At 33.1% G+C, this 20,641-nt stretch overlaps 2 protein-coding genes across 2 annotated transcripts; both read right to left on the bottom strand.

Annotated features, from left to right (window-relative positions):
* Nucleotides 4,910–6,250, bottom strand: LOC109356146 (protein NSP-INTERACTING KINASE 1-like). Its single transcript, XM_019599482.1, has 3 exons — nucleotides 5,986–6,250; nucleotides 5,518–5,897; nucleotides 4,910–5,315 (listed from the first exon to the last, which is right to left on the bottom strand). The coding sequence occupies exons 1-3, from the start codon at nucleotides 6,248–6,250 to the stop codon at nucleotides 4,995–4,997; spliced, it is 966 nt and encodes a 321-aa protein (XP_019455027.1). The 3' UTR covers nucleotides 4,910–4,994.
* LOC109356004 (protein NSP-INTERACTING KINASE 1-like) lies at nucleotides 12,034–15,524 on the bottom strand. The gene is made up of 11 exons (XM_019599320.1): nucleotides 15,395–15,524; nucleotides 15,164–15,296; nucleotides 15,009–15,080; nucleotides 14,680–14,823; nucleotides 14,355–14,426; nucleotides 14,187–14,246; nucleotides 13,980–14,077; nucleotides 13,556–13,705; nucleotides 13,115–13,456; nucleotides 12,647–13,026; nucleotides 12,034–12,444 (listed from the first exon to the last, which is right to left on the bottom strand). The coding sequence occupies exons 1-11, from the start codon at nucleotides 15,495–15,497 to the stop codon at nucleotides 12,124–12,126; spliced, it is 1,875 nt and encodes a 624-aa protein (XP_019454865.1). The 5' UTR covers nucleotides 15,498–15,524; the 3' UTR covers nucleotides 12,034–12,123.

The following is a 20,641-nucleotide window of genomic DNA, read 5'->3' as shown; positions in this document are numbered from 1 at the left end:
GCCACAATGATTCATCTCTATTATGATCATAATGAGCATGTAAGATTTTAAATTTGGGTATGTGACTATTACAAAATTCAATATATTAAGGTTTTGGGAGTCAACGAAATTTATCGAGATCACATCGGCCACATTTTCCATTATTATTCGAAATGTCAACATTTTGTAAGTTTTTGAAGCATTACTCATGTTTCTATTGCATCATGGAGAATGGACATTAATTACTAGTAGATCCACAAGAGTACACGAGCATTAGCAGTGTATTACACATGGCATTGACAAAGATATAAAGTGTGACATAGGACACATCAATATGGATGCAGGATGTCACCCGAGCTGCATTGGGCTTGGATGTCTAACATAGATACAAGGTATAAACGAGCATTACTTTAGATGCAAGGTGTATCACACATGCCGCATTGGTATAAATGCACAGTGTGACACGAGTATTGTCATGGATGCACGAGTGTGGCACAAACAATGGTTGACATTGATGCAAGGTGTGTGATTGGTATATTCTTTAAGGTGGAATATGATAGTTATTTGAACTATAATTATCGTTATAGACAATGATGGTTGCAACTGACACTTTCCAAAGAAGCTCTATGGTTTAGGTGACATGAGTAATGAATAAGGAAGTTGTCGAACTCTGGTGTAAATGTTTCTATCATGTTGAAAATCCTCCTAATGATAGATGGCTAGGTGGTGCGTTTAGTTAGACGGTGGTATAAGTTTGGAGAAGAGTTGAGCTCTTGGTGACATAGCCAAGGATACTAAGAAATGCTTATGTTGAAGAGAGCATGTTGTTACGTGGAGAAGGTAATAAAAATAATTAGGTATTAAGCAAGGTGAAATGAAATATTCGTTAAGGTATATATTATTGCATAGGTTTCCTACAAAGCGAGATATTCGCTAAAGTGGATATTGTTGTATAGATTTCTTAAGGAGATATATATTCTTCTATTCAATTAGAAACCAAATAAAAGAGATTAAGATGCATGATCACCACAAAGGTATTGGTGGTCCTCACTAGGATGTTGATACCTTCCTCTATTCTCTTCACATGGCTTGTGGGTCACTAAGGTGTTGTTTTTCATCAATTGTTGCTCCAACAAAAATGGATTTGTCTTTAGCTCATAATCCTAATCAAACAAAAATATATTTACTTCTTTATGGGAAGGGTACTAATTCAAATTTGCTTTAGCTTCAATCATGAGAGTTTTTCCAAGGAGATTGAAGAATATGGCACTCCTCATTTGTTTGTTTCTTTATAAATCATATATGACTATGTGTGTTCTTGATTCTGTTTAATTTCCAGTCCCGAACTAATTAGATATTGTCATATAGATAAGAAGAAAATTTTTAAAAACAAAAAATAACATTTTTATATTATTTGCTAAAATTTAATTAGATCTGACTAAGCCAGAACATGGAATGAGGACACCCATAAGGACATGTAACCTATGTTGATAATACTACAAATCATGATAGGATCATATTTTAAAATTCACTAAAAGCCAAGTTAGTATAGTAGGAACCAACTTTAGTATGAAGCTTTTGTTTACTATTGCACGAAATCTTTGTCCTAAGATAATCTCATGCATATAACAAAAGAAAAACTGGTACGTAGTTTGAAGAAAGCAATAATACATGAAACCTATCCAGAGAAATTTCTAAGAAGAATTTGAGGAGTAACCCATGCATTTGATGGTTTCTTTCTTCTATTCCCGTTTTAATTAGCTCTACTCTTTTTTTTCCACAGGTATCATCGCACCGGAAATAATCATGCCCGATCCGAGAACATCCACAAGTATGTGAGACTAACTCTCACAACAAGTATTTTTTTTATCCACAAAACTCGAACCCGAGACCTTACTTGAAGAGAATAAAACATATATCATTTAAACTAACCCCGTTTGTTTAGTAGCCTATACTTTTGAAGGAGTGCAAGTAATTTTCATTAAATGGCACGAATGAAGATAAGCATTAAAGAATGACAAATCAATTTTCAGGGCTTGAGGAAAATAAAGATATGCATGGACATTGTGTAGATGTGACATATGATATGAAATTACAATGACCCATTTGATTATGATACCTACTTTGGTGTTTAATCAAGAGGATAAAATGTGTGGCTCAAAAGTAAGATAAAAATGTGGAGAAACGTGGAAGGTTTAAACTAGAATAGACTCTAGATTTGGTCAATTAATTTGGTTACCCTAGTTGGTCAACTTAAATACATTATTACCCTACAAGAGAATACATATTATACCACTAGAGAGATTATGGGTAGTCACCATCTAGTTATTGCATATGAATGCCTCAACCCCACAATTTGAACGAAGGGAAAGCAAAATCATAAAATAGATGAAATTAGTGTAAAGTATTGGCTGGGTATTTATGGCTTTCTACCACTTAGATAAGAACCTCAACTTTAATAAAAACTAGTTTAATAATATTAACAAATTAAAAAGGTTGAATATACAAGTTGTTCTTTAGTATTGAAAATGTGGAGTCTGGAAATATGGATATTGATGAGGAATCTTCTAATGTTGTCTGAGAGATGTTTGAAAGCTTTGGGGAGGTACCTGAAAAGTTCTCCGACAATCAAGTTAATATATGAGTGAGATATATGATATAAGAGTGACGGAATAATAATAAGAGATAGAGTAAGTAAGTGAATATGTGTAAGTAAAATTCCTTATAGGGGAGTCCCCATTTATAGTGGAGAGGTGATGGGAATATTCCCTAGTAGATACCATGGGCCTGGCTGACCAAGAGGCTTTGTTGGGCCTGCTCAAAACATGCAGAAGTTGTTTTTTCCGTGTCAGGTAGCTCTGACATGTCTGTACTCTATAGACAATTGACTTATAACATGTGTTAAGTTGTGTCGTCATAGTATAGGCCTATTTTGTCATCCACTAAACGGTGTAGTGGGTGTATGTAGCATGTGCATGAGTATGTGGTGTTCAGAAGGTAGTCCTATATTGGAGACGCAACAGAGGGGTGTCAGAGGTAATCCCTGCACTATCTTGTTATTTCTGTCTGATCAACGAAATATATTTCTAGACTGTATAGTTGTCCGGTCGAGACTTGAGAATGTTCAGATCATGCTTGCTTCACCCAATCTTATGTTGTCAGTCGCCACTCTTATCCGATCATGACATGTACTTTGGAACTAAATGGAACACATGTCATGCAAATTTTTCATAGAGTAATACTTTTTAAAATTTATGAATTTGGAATCATCATAATTTTTCCAATATGGGTGTTTTCATTTCCACTGTCATTCACATAAAAATGAAGAGTTAGACCATTTGAATTAAGATGTAGTAAAATCTATATCAACATTATTGAAGATTTGTTTGAAATGAAAAAGCCGAAAGGAATTGTCCACCGTATAAAGCTTATTGGTTTACCTACTTTTAGTAAAAATCACTTTATTATAGCAAGAGGAAAGTTCCTACTACAAGTACAAAAATGTTAGTAACAAGTTTTTGAGATTATTATACAATACCAACATTCTCTCTTCATTCAAAGTTCTTCATTAGACTAAAAATTGAAGATTAAAAATACAACACCAAAAAAACAATAGAGAATAATATGAAATACATTCAAAACTCATTTATTTCGAACATTTTGTACATCTCTTTTATTAAATAGAGTTCAACTAATTTGAACATGTGTTTTTAGGATTTGATGAGACATTATCTATCATTATAGCTTCATATTTAGTTGAGACATTAAGATAAGATCATTTTTACATGTCCATTTGGTACATTTACATATAGTAGTATGCATTTTGGATTATGTAATGCACCACCTACTTTGTAGAGATGTACGATTAGTGTTTTTTCTGATATGTTTGATAAATTTCTAGAAGTATTTATAGATAACTTTAGTCATAGGGTCTAGTTTTGAAGATTGTTTGCATCATTTGTCTTTGGTTTTAGCTAGGTGTAAAGAAAATAAATTTGTGCTTAATTCAGAAAAATGTCATTTCATGGTTAAAAATGACATAATGCTAAGTCATGTTATATCTAAAGATGGATTTGGAGTTGATAAAGAAAATTTTGATTGATATCTAATCTTCCTCCTTGACTTTATGTGAAAGAAATTATATCCTTTCTTGGACATGTAGGTTTTCATAGGAGATTTATTAAAGACTTCAATCATTATGCATTCTTCTTGGTAAGGATGTTCCCTTTGTTTATGGTGATGCATGCTTGCAATCTTTCCAAATGCTGAAACTTGAATTAACTTTTGCCCGTGTTATTAAGCTATCTAATTCGAATTTGCTTTTTGAAATAATGTGTGATGTTTCTAATTTTGCTATTGGTGTTGTTTTTCAAACTTAAACCCCTGACCTTCACGTCACAAGACAAACAACCTTACCATTGTACTGAGACTCATTCTTAAGGGTTTGTTTGGGAATTAGATTTTGGAGGGGGGCTTGAGAGTATCTCACAAGTGTATTTCATGGCTCTCAAGCCTTCTCTTTCTCTTTGTTCCCCTTCAAAATACAACTCCCAAACTAGCCCTAAAATAACATTGAAATAAGGATAAAAAAATTTCTGTATAAAGACAAATATCACTATCAAATTTATACAAGCACAGAATGTCTCACTACAAAAACCAATAAAGACTTCATTGATCTACAATATTACAAAATTTGCATTACAAATTAACATTTAACAAATCTTGTTCTGTACATTTTAAAGTAAACATCATCATAACTGTTTATAGCTTTGATTGACCTCTATCATACATATAATTGTCAAAGGATTTTGTAAATAGACTCATTCAACTATTACCTGCACTCCAATTTCATTTTTTTTGTACTACCAAACATATCTCCTCACCTTTTTGGGTAAGGAACTAATCCTTTCGGGGTTCGTGACTGCCCCTCCCAACAAGTGCCGCTCTCAGGAATCGAAAAACAAACTCAATGGAATAGAAAATAAAATAAAATGACTAGACAATTCACCTAATCTTCACCTTGGTCCTGAAAGCTCCATGTCTTGGAATAATAGTAAAGAGTCATCAGTAAGATCAGAATATCTATCTGATAATGAGGACTCATTTGCTTTGCATTTTGTAGTGTAAGCTCTTTGAGAAGCTTCCCATCTCTCTGCTAGTCCATCGCCTTCAAGCATTCGAACCACTTCGGACATTTTCGGTCTATGGCCCGGAAGATATTGAGTGCACAAGAGAGCCACTTGAACCATTTCCTCAAGCTCAATCCTGTCATAGTTGCTCTTCAGATCCTTGTCAACAAGCAATTCAAGTTTCTTCTCCAAATGGATTTTCTTTACCTGAATGCAAAATGCATATATATAAGGACTTTATTAGCTTTAGTATTTGGCTTGAGATAAAATGAGGAAAGATCTTAGTGTATAACTACTAGCCATTTTCTGGGGATTTGACGAGGCCCTATACTACTAGACCAACCGCCTTTTTGGTACGACTATTTTGAAGCGTTTGTATATACGAAACAATAAAGGAAAACAAGTTTACCAAATCAAGCATAGCTCCTTTTTGGTTAGCAGATTTTCCAAATTCTAAAGCCCTCTGTCCTGTTATCAATTCAAGGAGGAGAATGCCAAATCCAAAGACATCAGTCTTCTCAGATGATTGTCCTGTCGATAGATATTCCGGGGCAATATGCCCTACAGTGCCTCTTACTGCAGTTGTTACATGTGAATCTTCATGATCCAATAGTTTCGCTAATCCGAAATCTCCGACAACTGCTTCGCAATAATCATCAAGCAATATGTTTGCAGCTTTCACATCCCTATGGATTATCTTTGGATCACACTGCTCATGAAGATAAAGTAGTCCCCTTGCTGCTCCTAATGCAATTTGCTTCCTTGTGCCCCAATCCAGGACCGGCTTACCTACAAATGACCGATCGGTATCATCAAAATCATCCTCCTAAGTTAGTTAGTCAATGTTTTTAGTATGAAATCCTAAAACTGATCTTACCCTTGAGACGCGAAGCGACGCTTCCGTTAGACATGTACGGGTAAACTAAAAGTCTTTCTGTTGGTGTCATACAAAATCCATACAATCTGAGAAGGTTTCGATGAACGGCGAGGCTGATCATTTCAACTTCGGTTTGAAATTGTATCTCTCCTCCTGCAGCATTGCCGTCTTTTAGCCTCTTGACAGCTACAAGAGTGCCATCTGAGAGAACTCCTTTGTACACATTGCCGAAACCGCCTTTTCCCAGTATGTGTTTTTTAATCATATATATGATGAAAAAACTAGATAATCAATAATACTTTCGACCAAAAAATATCGTTACTCTACACACAGTTGAATATAGACATATGCAAACATGATAAATGACAAACCGATGACATCCGACCCTATTTGTGTCCGACCATGATCAGACCAAACTGACTGAATGGGTAGGGTCATGTCCTGCTCAATCCTATCATGTATTAGAAGAATATCTCATCTAAATGAACCTTGTACCCAAGCTATGACATTATAAGAATAACTCATCTCCACCTACTGAAGAAATGAGTTGTTACTTTTACACTTTCTTGTAAAAGTAAACATGTTATTACATTTGTTTCTAAAGGCTTGACCCTAGTAATGGCCATGTATATCCTTAATGAGGTGCTTCGATCAAGTATTGGGTATATGCAATGGTCAATCTCACCTTCACGTAGGTCCTACCACATGAGGTTTGGTTTGCTATAAATATCAAAATTTAATGGATAACATAATAACTTTTTGGTATTTCAAGTCTCAGAGGTTAAGTGGAGGAATCTTATATTGAAAAAGAAGTGGATAATTTAAATAAAAATATAACTTTAAATCTTCCAAATGTTTTTGCAATTTTTTTCTGGCCTTAAAGTTTAATGACATATCAGATGCCTCTTCTAGAATTAACTACTTAATAATCTTGAAAAAATAAATATATTCAGCCTTATCCAAACAATCATAAACTATTTTCATGATTTAAACACATAATGACATCCACATAATATATCATGCAAAAAAAACTTTAGCCTTACTGTTATAATCATCAATGATCTAATTTAGTCCCAAAAATTGGCCTCTCCATCAAACTATTAAAGGGATATGAATAGTGTGAGCACAAGAATTAACCTATGCAGCCACAATGATTCATCTCTATTATGATCATAATGAGCATGTAAGATTTTAAATTTGGGTATGTGACTATTACAAAATTCAATATATTAAGGTTTTGGGAGTCAACGAAATTTATCGAGATCACATCGGCCACATTTTCCATTATTATTCGAAATGTCAACATTTTGTAAGTTTTTGAAGCATTACTCATGTTTCTATTGCATCATGGAGAATGGACATTAATTACTAGTAGATCCACAAGAGTACACGAGCATTAGCAGTGTATTACACATGGCATTGACAAAGATATAAAGTGTGACATAGGACACATCAATATGGATGCAGGATGTCACCCGAGCTGCATTGGGCTTGGATGTCTAACATAGATACAAGGTATAAACGAGCATTACTTTAGATGCAAGGTGTATCACACATGCCGCATTGGTATAAATGCACAGTGTGACACGAGTATTGTCATGGATGCACGAGTGTGGCACAAACAATGGTTGACATTGATGCAAGGTGTGTGATTGGTATATTCTTTAAGGTGGAATATGATAGTTATTTGAACTATAATTATCGTTATAGACAATGATGGTTGCAACTGACACTTTCCAAAGAAGCTCTATGGTTTAGGTGACATGAGTAATGAATAAGGAAGTTGTCGAACTCTGGTGTAAATGTTTCTATCATGTTGAAAATCCTCCTAATGATAGATGGCTAGGTGGTGCGTTTAGTTAGACGGTGGTATAAGTTTGGAGAAGAGTTGAGCTCTTGGTGACATAGCCAAGGATACTAAGAAATGCTTATGTTGAAGAGAGCATGTTGTTACGTGGAGAAGGTAATAAAAATAATTAGGTATTAAGCAAGGTGAAATGAAATATTCGTTAAGGTATATATTATTGCATAGGTTTCCTACAAAGCGAGATATTCGCTAAAGTGGATATTGTTGTATAGATTTCTTAAGGAGATATATATTCTTCTATTCAATTAGAAACCAAATAAAAGAGATTAAGATGCATGATCACCACAAAGGTATTGGTGGTCCTCACTAGGATGTTGATACCTTCCTCTATTCTCTTCACATGGCTTGTGGGTCACTAAGGTGTTGTTTTTCATCAATTGTTGCTCCAACAAAAATGGATTTGTCTTTAGCTCATAATCCTAATCAAACAAAAATATATTTACTTCTTTATGGGAAGGGTACTAATTCAAATTTGCTTTAGCTTCAATCATGAGAGTTTTTCCAAGGAGATTGAAGAATATGGCACTCCTCATTTGTTTGTTTCTTTATAAATCATATATGACTATGTGTGTTCTTGATTCTGTTTAATTTCCAGTCCCGAACTAATTAGATATTGTCATATAGATAAGAAGAAAATTTTTAAAAACAAAAAATAACATTTTTATATTATTTGCTAAAATTTAATTAGATCTGACTAAGCCAGAACATGGAATGAGGACACCCATAAGGACATGTAACCTATGTTGATAATACTACAAATCATGATAGGATCATATTTTAAAATTCACTAAAAGCCAAGTTAGTATAGTAGGAACCAACTTTAGTATGAAGCTTTTGTTTACTATTGCACGAAATCTTTGTCCTAAGATAATCTCATGCATATAACAAAAGAAAAACTGGTACGTAGTTTGAAGAAAGCAATAATACATGAAACCTATCCAGAGAAATTTCTAAGAAGAATTTGAGGAGTAACCCATGCATTTGATGGTTTCTTTCTTCTATTCCCGTTTTAATTAGCTCTACTCTTTTTTTTCCACAGGTATCATCGCACCGGAAATAATCATGCCCGATCCGAGAACATCCACAAGTATGTGAGACTAACTCTCACAACAAGTATTTTTTTTATCCACAAAACTCGAACCCGAGACCTTACTTGAAGAGAATAAAACATATATCATTTAAACTAACCCCGTTTGTTTAGTAGCCTATACTTTTGAAGGAGTGCAAGTAATTTTCATTAAATGGCACGAATGAAGATAAGCATTAAAGAATGACAAATCAATTTTCAGGGCTTGAGGAAAATAAAGATATGCATGGACATTGTGTAGATGTGACATATGATATGAAATTACAATGACCCATTTGATTATGATACCTACTTTGGTGTTTAATCAAGAGGATAAAATGTGTGGCTCAAAAGTAAGATAAAAATGTGGAGAAACGTGGAAGGTTTAAACTAGAATAGACTCTAGATTTGGTCAATTAATTTGGTTACCCTAGTTGGTCAACTTAAATACATTATTACCCTACAAGAGAATACATATTATACCACTAGAGAGATTATGGGTAGTCACCATCTAGTTATTGCATATGAATGCCTCAACCCCACAATTTGAACGAAGGGAAAGCAAAATCATAAAATAGATGAAATTAGTGTAAAGTATTGGCTGGGTATTTATGGCTTTCTACCACTTAGATAAGAACCTCAACTTTAATAAAAACTAGTTTAATAATATTAACAAATTAAAAAGGTTGAATATACAAGTTGTTCTTTAGTATTGAAAATGTGGAGTCTGGAAATATGGATATTGATGAGGAATCTTCTAATGTTGTCTGAGAGATGTTTGAAAGCTTTGGGGAGGTACCTGAAAAGTTCTCCGACAATCAAGTTAATATATGAGTGAGATATATGATATAAGAGTGACGGAATAATAATAAGAGATAGAGTAAGTAAGTGAATATGTGTAAGTAAAATTCCTTATAGGGGAGTCCCCATTTATAGTGGAGAGGTGATGGGAATATTCCCTAGTAGATACCATGGGCCTGGCTGACCAAGAGGCTTTGTTGGGCCTGCTCAAAACATGCAGAAGTTGTTTTTTCCGTGTCAGGTAGCTCTGACATGTCTGTACTCTATAGACAATTGACTTATAACATGTGTTAAGTTGTGTCGTCATAGTATAGGCCTATTTTGTCATCCACTAAACGGTGTAGTGGGTGTATGTAGCATGTGCATGAGTATGTGGTGTTCAGAAGGTAGTCCTATATTGGAGACGCAACAGAGGGGTGTCAGAGGTAATCCCTGCACTATCTTGTTATTTCTGTCTGATCAACGAAATATATTTCTAGACTGTATAGTTGTCCGGTCGAGACTTGAGAATGTTCAGATCATGCTTGCTTCACCCAATCTTATGTTGTCAGTCGCCACTCTTATCCGATCATGACATGTACTTTGGAACTAAATGGAACACATGTCATGCAAATTTTTCATAGAGTAATACTTTTTAAAATTTATGAATTTGGAATCATCATAATTTTTCCAATATGGGTGTTTTCATTTCCACTGTCATTCACATAAAAATGAAGAGTTAGACCATTTGAATTAAGATGTAGTAAAATCTATATCAACATTATTGAAGATTTGTTTGAAATGAAAAAGCCGAAAGGAATTGTCCACCGTATAAAGCTTATTGGTTTACCTACTTTTAGTAAAAATCACTTTATTATAGCAAGAGGAAAGTTCCTACTACAAGTACAAAAATGTTAGTAACAAGTTTTTGAGATTATTATACAATACCAACATTCTCTCTTCATTCAAAGTTCTTCATTAGACTAAAAATTGAAGATTAAAAATACAACACCAAAAAAACAATAGAGAATAATATGAAATACATTCAAAACTCATTTATTTCGAACATTTTGTACATCTCTTTTATTAAATAGAGTTCAACTAATTTGAACATGTGTTTTTAGGATTTGATGAGACATTATCTATCATTATAGCTTCATATTTAGTTGAGACATTAAGATAAGATCATTTTTACATGTCCATTTGGTACATTTACATATAGTAGTATGCATTTTGGATTATGTAATGCACCACCTACTTTGTAGAGATGTACGATTAGTGTTTTTTCTGATATGTTTGATAAATTTCTAGAAGTATTTATAGATAACTTTAGTCATAGGGTCTAGTTTTGAAGATTGTTTGCATCATTTGTCTTTGGTTTTAGCTAGGTGTAAAGAAAATAAATTTGTGCTTAATTCAGAAAAATGTCATTTCATGGTTAAAAATGACATAATGCTAAGTCATGTTATATCTAAAGATGGATTTGGAGTTGATAAAGAAAATTTTGATTGATATCTAATCTTCCTCCTTGACTTTATGTGAAAGAAATTATATCCTTTCTTGGACATGTAGGTTTTCATAGGAGATTTATTAAAGACTTCAATCATTATGCATTCTTCTTGGTAAGGATGTTCCCTTTGTTTATGGTGATGCATGCTTGCAATCTTTCCAAATGCTGAAACTTGAATTAACTTTTGCCCGTGTTATTAAGCTATCTAATTCGAATTTGCTTTTTGAAATAATGTGTGATGTTTCTAATTTTGCTATTGGTGTTGTTTTTCAAACTTAAACCCCTGACCTTCACGTCACAAGACAAACAACCTTACCATTGTACTGAGACTCATTCTTAAGGGTTTGTTTGGGAATTAGATTTTGGAGGGGGGCTTGAGAGTATCTCACAAGTGTATTTCATGGCTCTCAAGCCTTCTCTTTCTCTTTGTTCCCCTTCAAAATACAACTCCCAAACTAGCCCTAAAATAACATTGAAATAAGGATAAAAAAATTTCTGTATAAAGACAAATATCACTATCAAATTTATACAAGCACAGAATGTCTCACTACAAAAACCAATAAAGACTTCATTGATCTACAATATTACAAAATTTGCATTACAAATTAACATTTAACAAATCTTGTTCTGTACATTTTAAAGTAAACATCATCATAACTGTTTATAGCTTTGATTGACCTCTATCATACATATAATTGTCAAAGGATTTTGTAAATAGACTCATTCAACTATTACCTGCACTCCAATTTCATTTTTTTTGTACTACCAAACATATCTCCTCACCTTTTTGGGTAAGGAACTAATCCTTTCGGGGTTCGTGACTGCCCCTCCCAACAAGTGCCGCTCTCAGGAATCGAAAAACAAACTCAATGGAATAGAAAATAAAATAAAATGACTAGACAATTCACCTAATCTTCACCTTGGTCCTGAAAGCTCCATGTCTTGGAATAATAGTAAAGAGTCATCAGTAAGATCAGAATATCTATCTGATAATGAGGACTCATTTGCTTTGCATTTTGTAGTGTAAGCTCTTTGAGAAGCTTCCCATCTCTCTGCTAGTCCATCGCCTTCAAGCATTCGAACCACTTCGGACATTTTCGGTCTATGGCCCGGAAGATATTGAGTGCACAAGAGAGCCACTTGAACCATTTCCTCAAGCTCAATCCTGTCATAGTTGCTCTTCAGATCCTTGTCAACAAGCAATTCAAGTTTCTTCTCCAAATGGATTTTCTTTACCTGAATGCAAAATGCATATATATAAGGACTTTATTAGCTTTAGTATTTGGCTTGAGATAAAATGAGGAAAGATCTTAGTGTATAACTACTAGCCATTTTCTGGGGATTTGACGAGGCCCTATACTACTAGACCAACCGCCTTTTTGGTACGACTATTTTGAAGCGTTTGTATATACGAAACAATAAAGGAAAACAAGTTTACCAAATCAAGCATAGCTCCTTTTTGGTTAGCAGATTTTCCAAATTCTAAAGCCCTCTGTCCTGTTATCAATTCAAGGAGGAGAATGCCAAATCCAAAGACATCAGTCTTCTCAGATGATTGTCCTGTCGATAGATATTCCGGGGCAATATGCCCTACAGTGCCTCTTACTGCAGTTGTTACATGTGAATCTTCATGATCCAATAGTTTCGCTAATCCGAAATCTCCGACAACTGCTTCGCAATAATCATCAAGCAATATGTTTGCAGCTTTCACATCCCTATGGATTATCTTTGGATCACACTGCTCATGAAGATAAAGTAGTCCCCTTGCTGCTCCTAATGCAATTTGCTTCCTTGTGCCCCAATCCAGGACCGGCTTACCTACAAATGACCGATCGGTATCATCAAAATCATCCTCCTAAGTTAGTTAGTCAATGTTTTTAGTATGAAATCCTAAAACTGATCTTACCCTTGAGACGCGAAGCGACGCTTCCGTTAGACATGTACGGGTAAACTAAAAGTCTTTCTGTTGGTGTCATACAAAATCCATACAATCTGAGAAGGTTTCGATGAACGGCGAGGCTGATCATTTCAACTTCGGTTTGAAATTGTATCTCTCCTCCTGCAGCATTGCCGTCTTTTAGCCTCTTGACAGCTACAAGAGTGCCATCTGAGAGAACTCCTTTGTACACATTGCCGAAACCGCCTTTTCCCAGTATGTGTTTGCTGCTGAAGTTGTGAGTAGCAATCTGGAGTTCTCTGAATTGAAACCTCTTCAAGTTTCCGAGGTAGATTTCTTCGTGATGCCGGTCTGAAACATTCATCAAGATATTAAGTGTGCACATGGACATTCTTGTAAAATGGTGTCATATTTAATCTCCATTTAAAGGTTGTGCTAATAGGAATGTACCTTTAACATCAAAAAATGCTTGTTGATTATGCTTATGCCTCCACCAAATAAGAAGTCCAAAACCAAGAACTATAAGGCAGAGACATCCTAGGCTCAAGCCGAAGGTGATCGCGGTTTTGTGAATTTTCTTTGCGCCTAATGGCAAAGCATCTAGGGAAGCAAAGATGTATCTATCAGAATCAAAATGTTGACTTTGCAGAATATATTAGAGTATATAACACTAAATGGAAAGTTTTTTCGGGTGCATGTCTGCCCTTCCTAACAACTGTTGCGTACAAGAATGTAACCTTTAACTTTCTGGCCCATTTGGGGATCTAGCGGGGCCTTACACCACTCGACCAACGCCTTGTTGGTCACTAAATGAAAAGTCGATACAAGAGCAAGCAACTTCAAATAATCATGAGCAAATCTGAACAAATCTTACCCTTAGGATTGGTTAAGTTCATGGACATAGGCATTAGTGTCAATCCATGGCAGTTTGGTTCTTTTCCAGTAGCACAAACAAGGGGGTTTCCAACAATGCTGAAAAAGTGAAAGGGAAATGGAATAAATTATCAGTTATTACACAATTTTCTGTTTTTCATCCAAGCACAAATTAACATTCATCAGAAAAAGAGGAATAGAAAATTACTTGAATGATTTAGACAGAATTCTTGGTACAGGGCCACTAATATTGTTGTAGGACAAGTCACTGAATTGATAATCACAAAACAAGAAATCAAGTTTAGGAATATAGAAAACATAAACAAAATTAGTGCATAAGATTATCATACAAATAATAAGAGGTTATGAATATTACAGAAAAGCAAGTTGTGTCATATTAGCCACTGACTCTGGGCATGCACCAACAAGACTGTTATTATTGAGCCTCCTGAAACAATTTTAATAATTCTTTAGCTTTTATACATCACACAATTGTATAGTCTTAACCACCTGATGCGGCCGCAATATTACGGTTGTAGTGACTGTTGAATCGCATCATACCACAATTGCAGTATGACACCAAATCACAATGGTAAGGCCACATCGAGCTGTAACACAACTGCATGGACTGTATCAAATTACAGCACAATGGCCGAAATGACTGCAATCATGATCGTAAATCGCAATTGATATTTGCTTACATGTATTGGAGGCTTCTCAGGTGACCAAGAGAGGAAGGAATTTCACCACTGAAGAAGTTATTAGAGATATCAAGAGTTTGAAGCTTAGAAAGTTTTCCTAGCTCTGAAGGAATTGGTCCAGTTATGTTATTATTCTGTAGCAGCCTGAAAAGTAGTCCATAAAACCAAACTTACTAAATAACAAACATCTATCTTTAGAGTAGTAGAATACAATCATCATATTATGGTTGCGGAAACCACCGCAACCGCATCAACCAGCCGCAATTACCTACAATTACATAAACCACAACTGCAATTTAAAACACCCGTAAAATGCTATTATTACTTACACAATCTGAAGGTTGGTTAAGTTGCCAATGCTTGAAGATAGAGTGCCATATAAGCTTTGACTAGGAATACCCCTACACCAACCATCAAAAGTTTCATTTCATCAAAAAAATCAACATTTTTTCAGCTTCAAATAGAAGATTCTAGAAACACTTACAAGCCAATGACAAGGTTTTCAGAAGAACAAGTGATCACAGTCCAACTACATGGATCAACAGCATTTCCATCCCAATTGTCTAAAACACCATGTGGATCTTTTAGACCATATTTTATGCCCATTAATGCTTGCACTACATTATAAGATATAATGAGATAAACCCATTTGAAAATTCTTCATATTAAAGTGATATCAATGAAACTATGGGTAAGTGGAAATTTTGAAGTTTACCTTCAAAGTTTACTCCTTTAGGAGAAAGCAATGCATTTGAAGAGCTCCAAAACAAGAAAAATGAAACAAAACAAACAAGAGTTACTTTTCTTTGCTTCTCCATTCAATTTGATGTTAAAATATAAAGATGTTATTTGAAAGTTTAATAGTGTTCTCAAATGAATGTTCTTTCCTCACTGCACTTTCTAGTTTCAAACTTTCAATGCAGAATCTCATTCACCTAAGTGTTGTGTCAGACCAAAGAAAAAAGAAGAGGCATGTTTTTTTTGTAGTATAATAAAGGGAACTAACATGCATGTCACTCACATAGGAATGTGTAAAGAAAGGACAAGGATCTGCTGTCCCAAACTCTGTCCTAAATCATATTATGTCAGGTTAGTTTAAAAAAATTAAATATTCAAAACTTTATCCATTTTGTTTTATTGTGATTGGCTATGTGGTTGGGGACATGGTTGGGGACAGCAGATCCCCATCCGTAAAGAAAATGATATATAATGGGAAAAATCTTAGAACAACAAAATGAAACAAAATTTGAGTTCAATGTAAAAATTTGAGTTCAAACATTGTTTAAATTGCGATTGTTATTATTATTATAGTAGTTATTGTGACCTTTGTGATATGAAATGTAGTTATTGCAGTGTAAATTATTTTATGATTAAAAAATATTTTTGAATTGACGTGGTTAATGAACACTGATACAACCCAAATGTGGTCTAATATGATTGTGCTATTATCTAATGTGACCATATAATTATGATTTAGTATTACATAACAATTGTGGTATGATGTAGTTGCAGCAGCCACAGCACATCACATAATGTGTTCCATAATTTGAATTACTATGGGAAAATATGGGAGGGATAGTGGGAAATTCTCTACCCTATTAATCATGTATAGGCCTAAAAAGTATAATAAAGTAGTTTTAAAAGAATTATATATGCATTGCATTAGTAGTAGATAAAGCTTTAAAAAGGATACTAGTGCATGATAGATATCATTAGGTTTTATTAGTGAGGATCATGCAGCTATCTATATAGATAAACATGAAAATAAAACTACTATGCACATTTTTTCTCTTTGGGTGAAAAATAACCAAAATCCTACATATTAAATTCATGAGTGTAATATTTGTATAATTCATTTGGATTATATATTTTGAAGAGTAAATAATAACTAAATATAAATAATGTATAATACAATGAAAATATATACAACCTATAAAACTATCGGTGCATATATATATATATATATATATATATTCACAAAAATAACCAATTTATAAGGTATTGAGAATGTGAGAATCTCGAGAAGAAGAAATGGAGTGTTCTGTTTTGGGGATTCGAGATTGAACCATGGATTTGGTGAACCACTATGATGAACCATCAAAATCTTCTGTTGGTTTTATTTATAAAATAGATTTGTATAAAACATAGTTAGTCTATATGGTACGAATATGTGGTAGTGGTTTATAAGGTTCATCATTTTTATATTATTATAAGACTTTTTAGGGCAATAAACCCAATATTTTTTTTATATTAATAAGGGTATCTTCACCCTTATGGTTAAGAAAATAATTTCTTTTGATATACAAAATTATATTTTTTTCAAGAAGTATCGTTCTCAAAAATTAAAGATGGACAATATAACTATGGTATAAGATAATATATTTGGTCTGTTTTGTGCAGTAAATGTTGGGTGGTGGTGTGCTTTTTAGATTCCATAACCCACTATGAGGTAAGGATCAAAATTGGGGTCTCTTTGGTCTATTCACACAGGAGACAGTGATTCACCTAAAATTGTTCAAAAAGAGTAAACTTTGAAAAGCAAAAGCTGCCAATGCCATACCCTTCCCTCTCTTTCTATCACCCACATTTTTTCTACAAATTATGTTTGCTACTATTCATTTTAATTCAGTATTTGTTGTGGGTGAGACTCTACCCTCAACCTCCTACATCCTACCATTAAACTACCCTTATAACTCCCATTTTTTATTGATGGTGGGATTCGAACCCACATCCTCCTGCACTCCATTTCTTACAACCGTCTTCTTCACTATCAGACCACCTTATAACTCCGAATAAATCTTGTTCATTGACAACATAATGCCCAAAGCATACCCATTTATATGAAAGTTTGTTTTGTATTAGACATTCTCAAGAGAAAAAGATTGGTACCTCTTCCAACTAGGTTGTACTCTTATGTTCATTTTAATCTCAAGTACCTCTCCGATTACACACACATGTGGCATGTTTTCATTGTTAGTCATGTTTTGGTGTCCGTGACTACATTTCTTAGCATAGATTAATCTTTGTAGCCAAAGACATAGAATATATAGACAAATGGAGTGTTACCTTAAACTTTATCAAAGGTTTATGATCCTAAGATGATAGGGCCATTTACTTTGTGGTGGTGATGATAGGAAGGAACATCATCCTAAATTATGTCTCAAATCATGTTTCGTACTAATGATAATAAAGTAAAAATAATATTGATAATGAATATTTAAATTTTTTAATTGACATGATATGTTTTCATTAGCATAATACATAATTTTAGATATGATTTGAGATAATATATCTATGTTAGATGTGAAGAAGGGAAAATAGCATCCTAGCTGTTATCACTTTGGATTGTTGCTTAATTGGTGGATATTTTTGTCACTTTGTAATTTTTAAGTGTGTAGTGTTGTGTTCTTTTCATGTGTTGGGTCAATTTATTTTCCTCTAATGCTCACTATAACTGGCTACCATATTGTTTCTATACTCATCATATATATATATGTGACCCCTTTGATCTTAGTACCTCCACTCATATTAATATATATATATATATATATATATATGTGGTTATATAATCTTAAAAACTTGGAGTATCTGGTCAATTATTTAAGTTTGAATTGTATCCAAGCTTATTTAGGCCAACAAATAACATAAGATAATTTGAAGAAAGAGTGTCATATCACTTATAAAATGAAGATTAATAAGTAAAAGAGAAATGGCTGGTAAAAAAAAATTATACTGTTCATTTACTATTTATATTTAATAATTATTAACTTTTAAATATAAATAATACAAATGAATTATGTACTAAATGTGTATATACCTTTACATCGATAATACATAAATATTATACTCTAATTAAAATATCATTTTATCTCATATTTTTAGTTATGTGGTGATTATATGCCGCTTAAGTGTTAATGAAATTATCTAAATGCAATGTAACTTGTCTAAATTAGTTGAAGAATTGTCTTTAAAACTTATGATACTCGTTTGTGACCATGTGAATTTTATTTGTGAAATTCCACCAATCATTTTTTTGCAATCCTAATCATTATGAAGCTAGATTTTCATTTACTTGTTGTGATTGTCATACACTAAGTCAGATATCGCAATAAACCATAATTTTCCAACTGTGCTTGCTTTATGTATATAAACAATATTGATGAATAAAACATTTCGATTTTTTTATAAAACATCACTAAATGATGACATTCTTGTCACATTATTTGTAACAATATGGCTTGTCCTTTTTGTTACTTATTTGTGGTTCTTTAAGCTGTAACTAGGAACTGAAGTAAATATTTTCATTTGAAAATACATGTAAAGAAATACTTGAGGTTGAAGAATATAATGTTTGGAATATAAAAGAGTATAAGACATATAAGAATAAGACACCATTGTGCTTCTTTGGTCACACTCATCATCATGTTTTGTTCATTCATAAGTCTCATTCAACTTATTCTATTGATTGAGCTAAAACATTTTGATGAATGATGTATTTTCGAGCAAAAGAAAAATGTAGTACTTAAATGTATTATTTTATTTATATCATAACAAACTACAATAGAATGAGTTTAGAATGAGTTTAGCGTAATAATAAAGTTATTACATATTAATTATGTGGTTATATGTTCAAATCCTGAAAATAATCTCTTTATTTATGAGGGTAAATACTGTGTATATCTACTCTCCACAGACTTTACTAAATAATAGTAGAATGTAACATTTATGCATCAATAGTGTAAAGATTTATATACAGTTAATATATCATTTATCATTCATTTGTATTACTTTTATTTAATAGTCAATCATAATAAAAAATGAATATTTAGATAATACAATAACAATATAAAAACTTCTACATTATTCGTGTATACAATTTTTTCTTATAAAAGAATTAAATTTGTTAAGTCATATTGCCACCTTACAATACTTTTCTCTATATCATCATTGTTGGTTGGGATGCAAATAAGATGTGATCTCCATATCTCAAGTTGCATTGTTGTGTATATCTATTAGGAGATAAAACCAAACATTTTTACTATCTAAACTAAGATGTGTCACTATACAATATTTTCTTTAAAATTGGTCATATTCAAGTGGAACATGGCAAGACAGACAGAAAATTACTCAGAAGATCATAAACAAAGCATGATGGCATCTATTTTGTATGTTGCGGCATGATGTGACCTACGACCATTTACCAAGTATGGTACGATAATTGGTTCGACACAACGATTCACAACCAAATCATGCACGGGCCCATGGTCATGGATTAGGTAACTCGTTTATGGTCTTTTATTTAACTCTTGATGATATAGACATAGTTAGCCAAACATTGATGACAAATCTTATGGTATTCTCTTCGATTTAACTCTTACCCTTTATTCCTCCATTCCTCGTAGTCAACGTTACACAAAGATCAACGTTACACAAAGATCGCTTCTATTGAATGTTTTCACCCATCAAAATTTAAATTCAAAGTTTAAATAACATTATTTAAACTTTGGTTTTGCTAAATGCATTTTTCAATGTCATTTCCACATCAAAAAAGACTATGTGGAAATTTGTGCTTCCTCATTAAGAATGTGTTTTTGCTAGAAACCTTAATGATCATTTGTGCAAGGAGTATTTCTTTTTCATAAAAAATATGTGGTACAAGAAATTTATACACTATCTCATTATACCTTCCACCATTCATATTTAATTATTTTTCACCTTTCAAAAAAGTAATAAATAAATAATAAATAATGAATTGATTGTATATAAATTTTTACCATATTGATGCATAGAAATTACACTCCTTTTTTTTAATCTTTTATATGCTTTTTGGGATAAGCTGGAAAAATAGTTTCCACAGAAAGTGACTCAATTGGGTTCAAGTGTAAGGGGTTCACACCCTTCGAAATTCTTGTAGAATTCATAAATAATTATGGCTCATCGTATATAAATGTAAGGTCATGTA

The sequence above is a fragment of the Lupinus angustifolius genome, chromosome LG09 (genome assembly GCF_001865875.1).
Source record: "Lupinus angustifolius cultivar Tanjil chromosome LG09, LupAngTanjil_v1.0, whole genome shotgun sequence".
Lineage (NCBI taxonomy): Eukaryota > Viridiplantae > Streptophyta > Magnoliopsida > Fabales > Fabaceae > Lupinus > Lupinus angustifolius.
The sequence above is the reverse complement of the archived record's forward strand: the minus strand, read 5'-3'. Positions and strand labels throughout refer to the sequence as shown.

What these genes read in the sequence shown, in the direction of transcription:
- LOC109356146 (XM_019599482.1), bottom strand. Translation starts at nt 6,250, where the DNA reads ATGATTAAAAAACACATACTGGGAAAAGGCGGTTTCGGCAATGTGTAC. An exon ending in CGTCGCTTCGCGTCTCAAGG is followed by an intron (nt 5,898 to 5,985) that starts GTAAGATCAGTT and finishes GGTCATTTGTAG; the next exon opens with GTAAGCCGGTCCTGGATTGG. An exon ending in AAGGAGCTATGCTTGATTTG is followed by an intron (nt 5,316 to 5,517) that starts GTAAACTTGTTT and finishes TTTTGCATTCAG; the next exon opens with GTAAAGAAAATCCATTTGGA.
- LOC109356004 (XM_019599320.1), bottom strand. Translation starts at nt 15,497, where the DNA reads ATGGAGAAGCAAAGAAAAGTAACTCTTGTTTGTTTTGTTTCATTTTTC. An exon ending in CTGAGAAGCCTCCAATACAT is followed by an intron (nt 14,427 to 14,679) that starts GTAAGCAAATAT and finishes AAATTGTTTCAG; the next exon opens with GAGGCTCAATAATAACAGTC. An exon ending in CGTCGCTTCGCGTCTCAAGG is followed by an intron (nt 13,027 to 13,114) that starts GTAAGATCAGTT and finishes GGTCATTTGTAG; the next exon opens with GTAAGCCGGTCCTGGATTGG.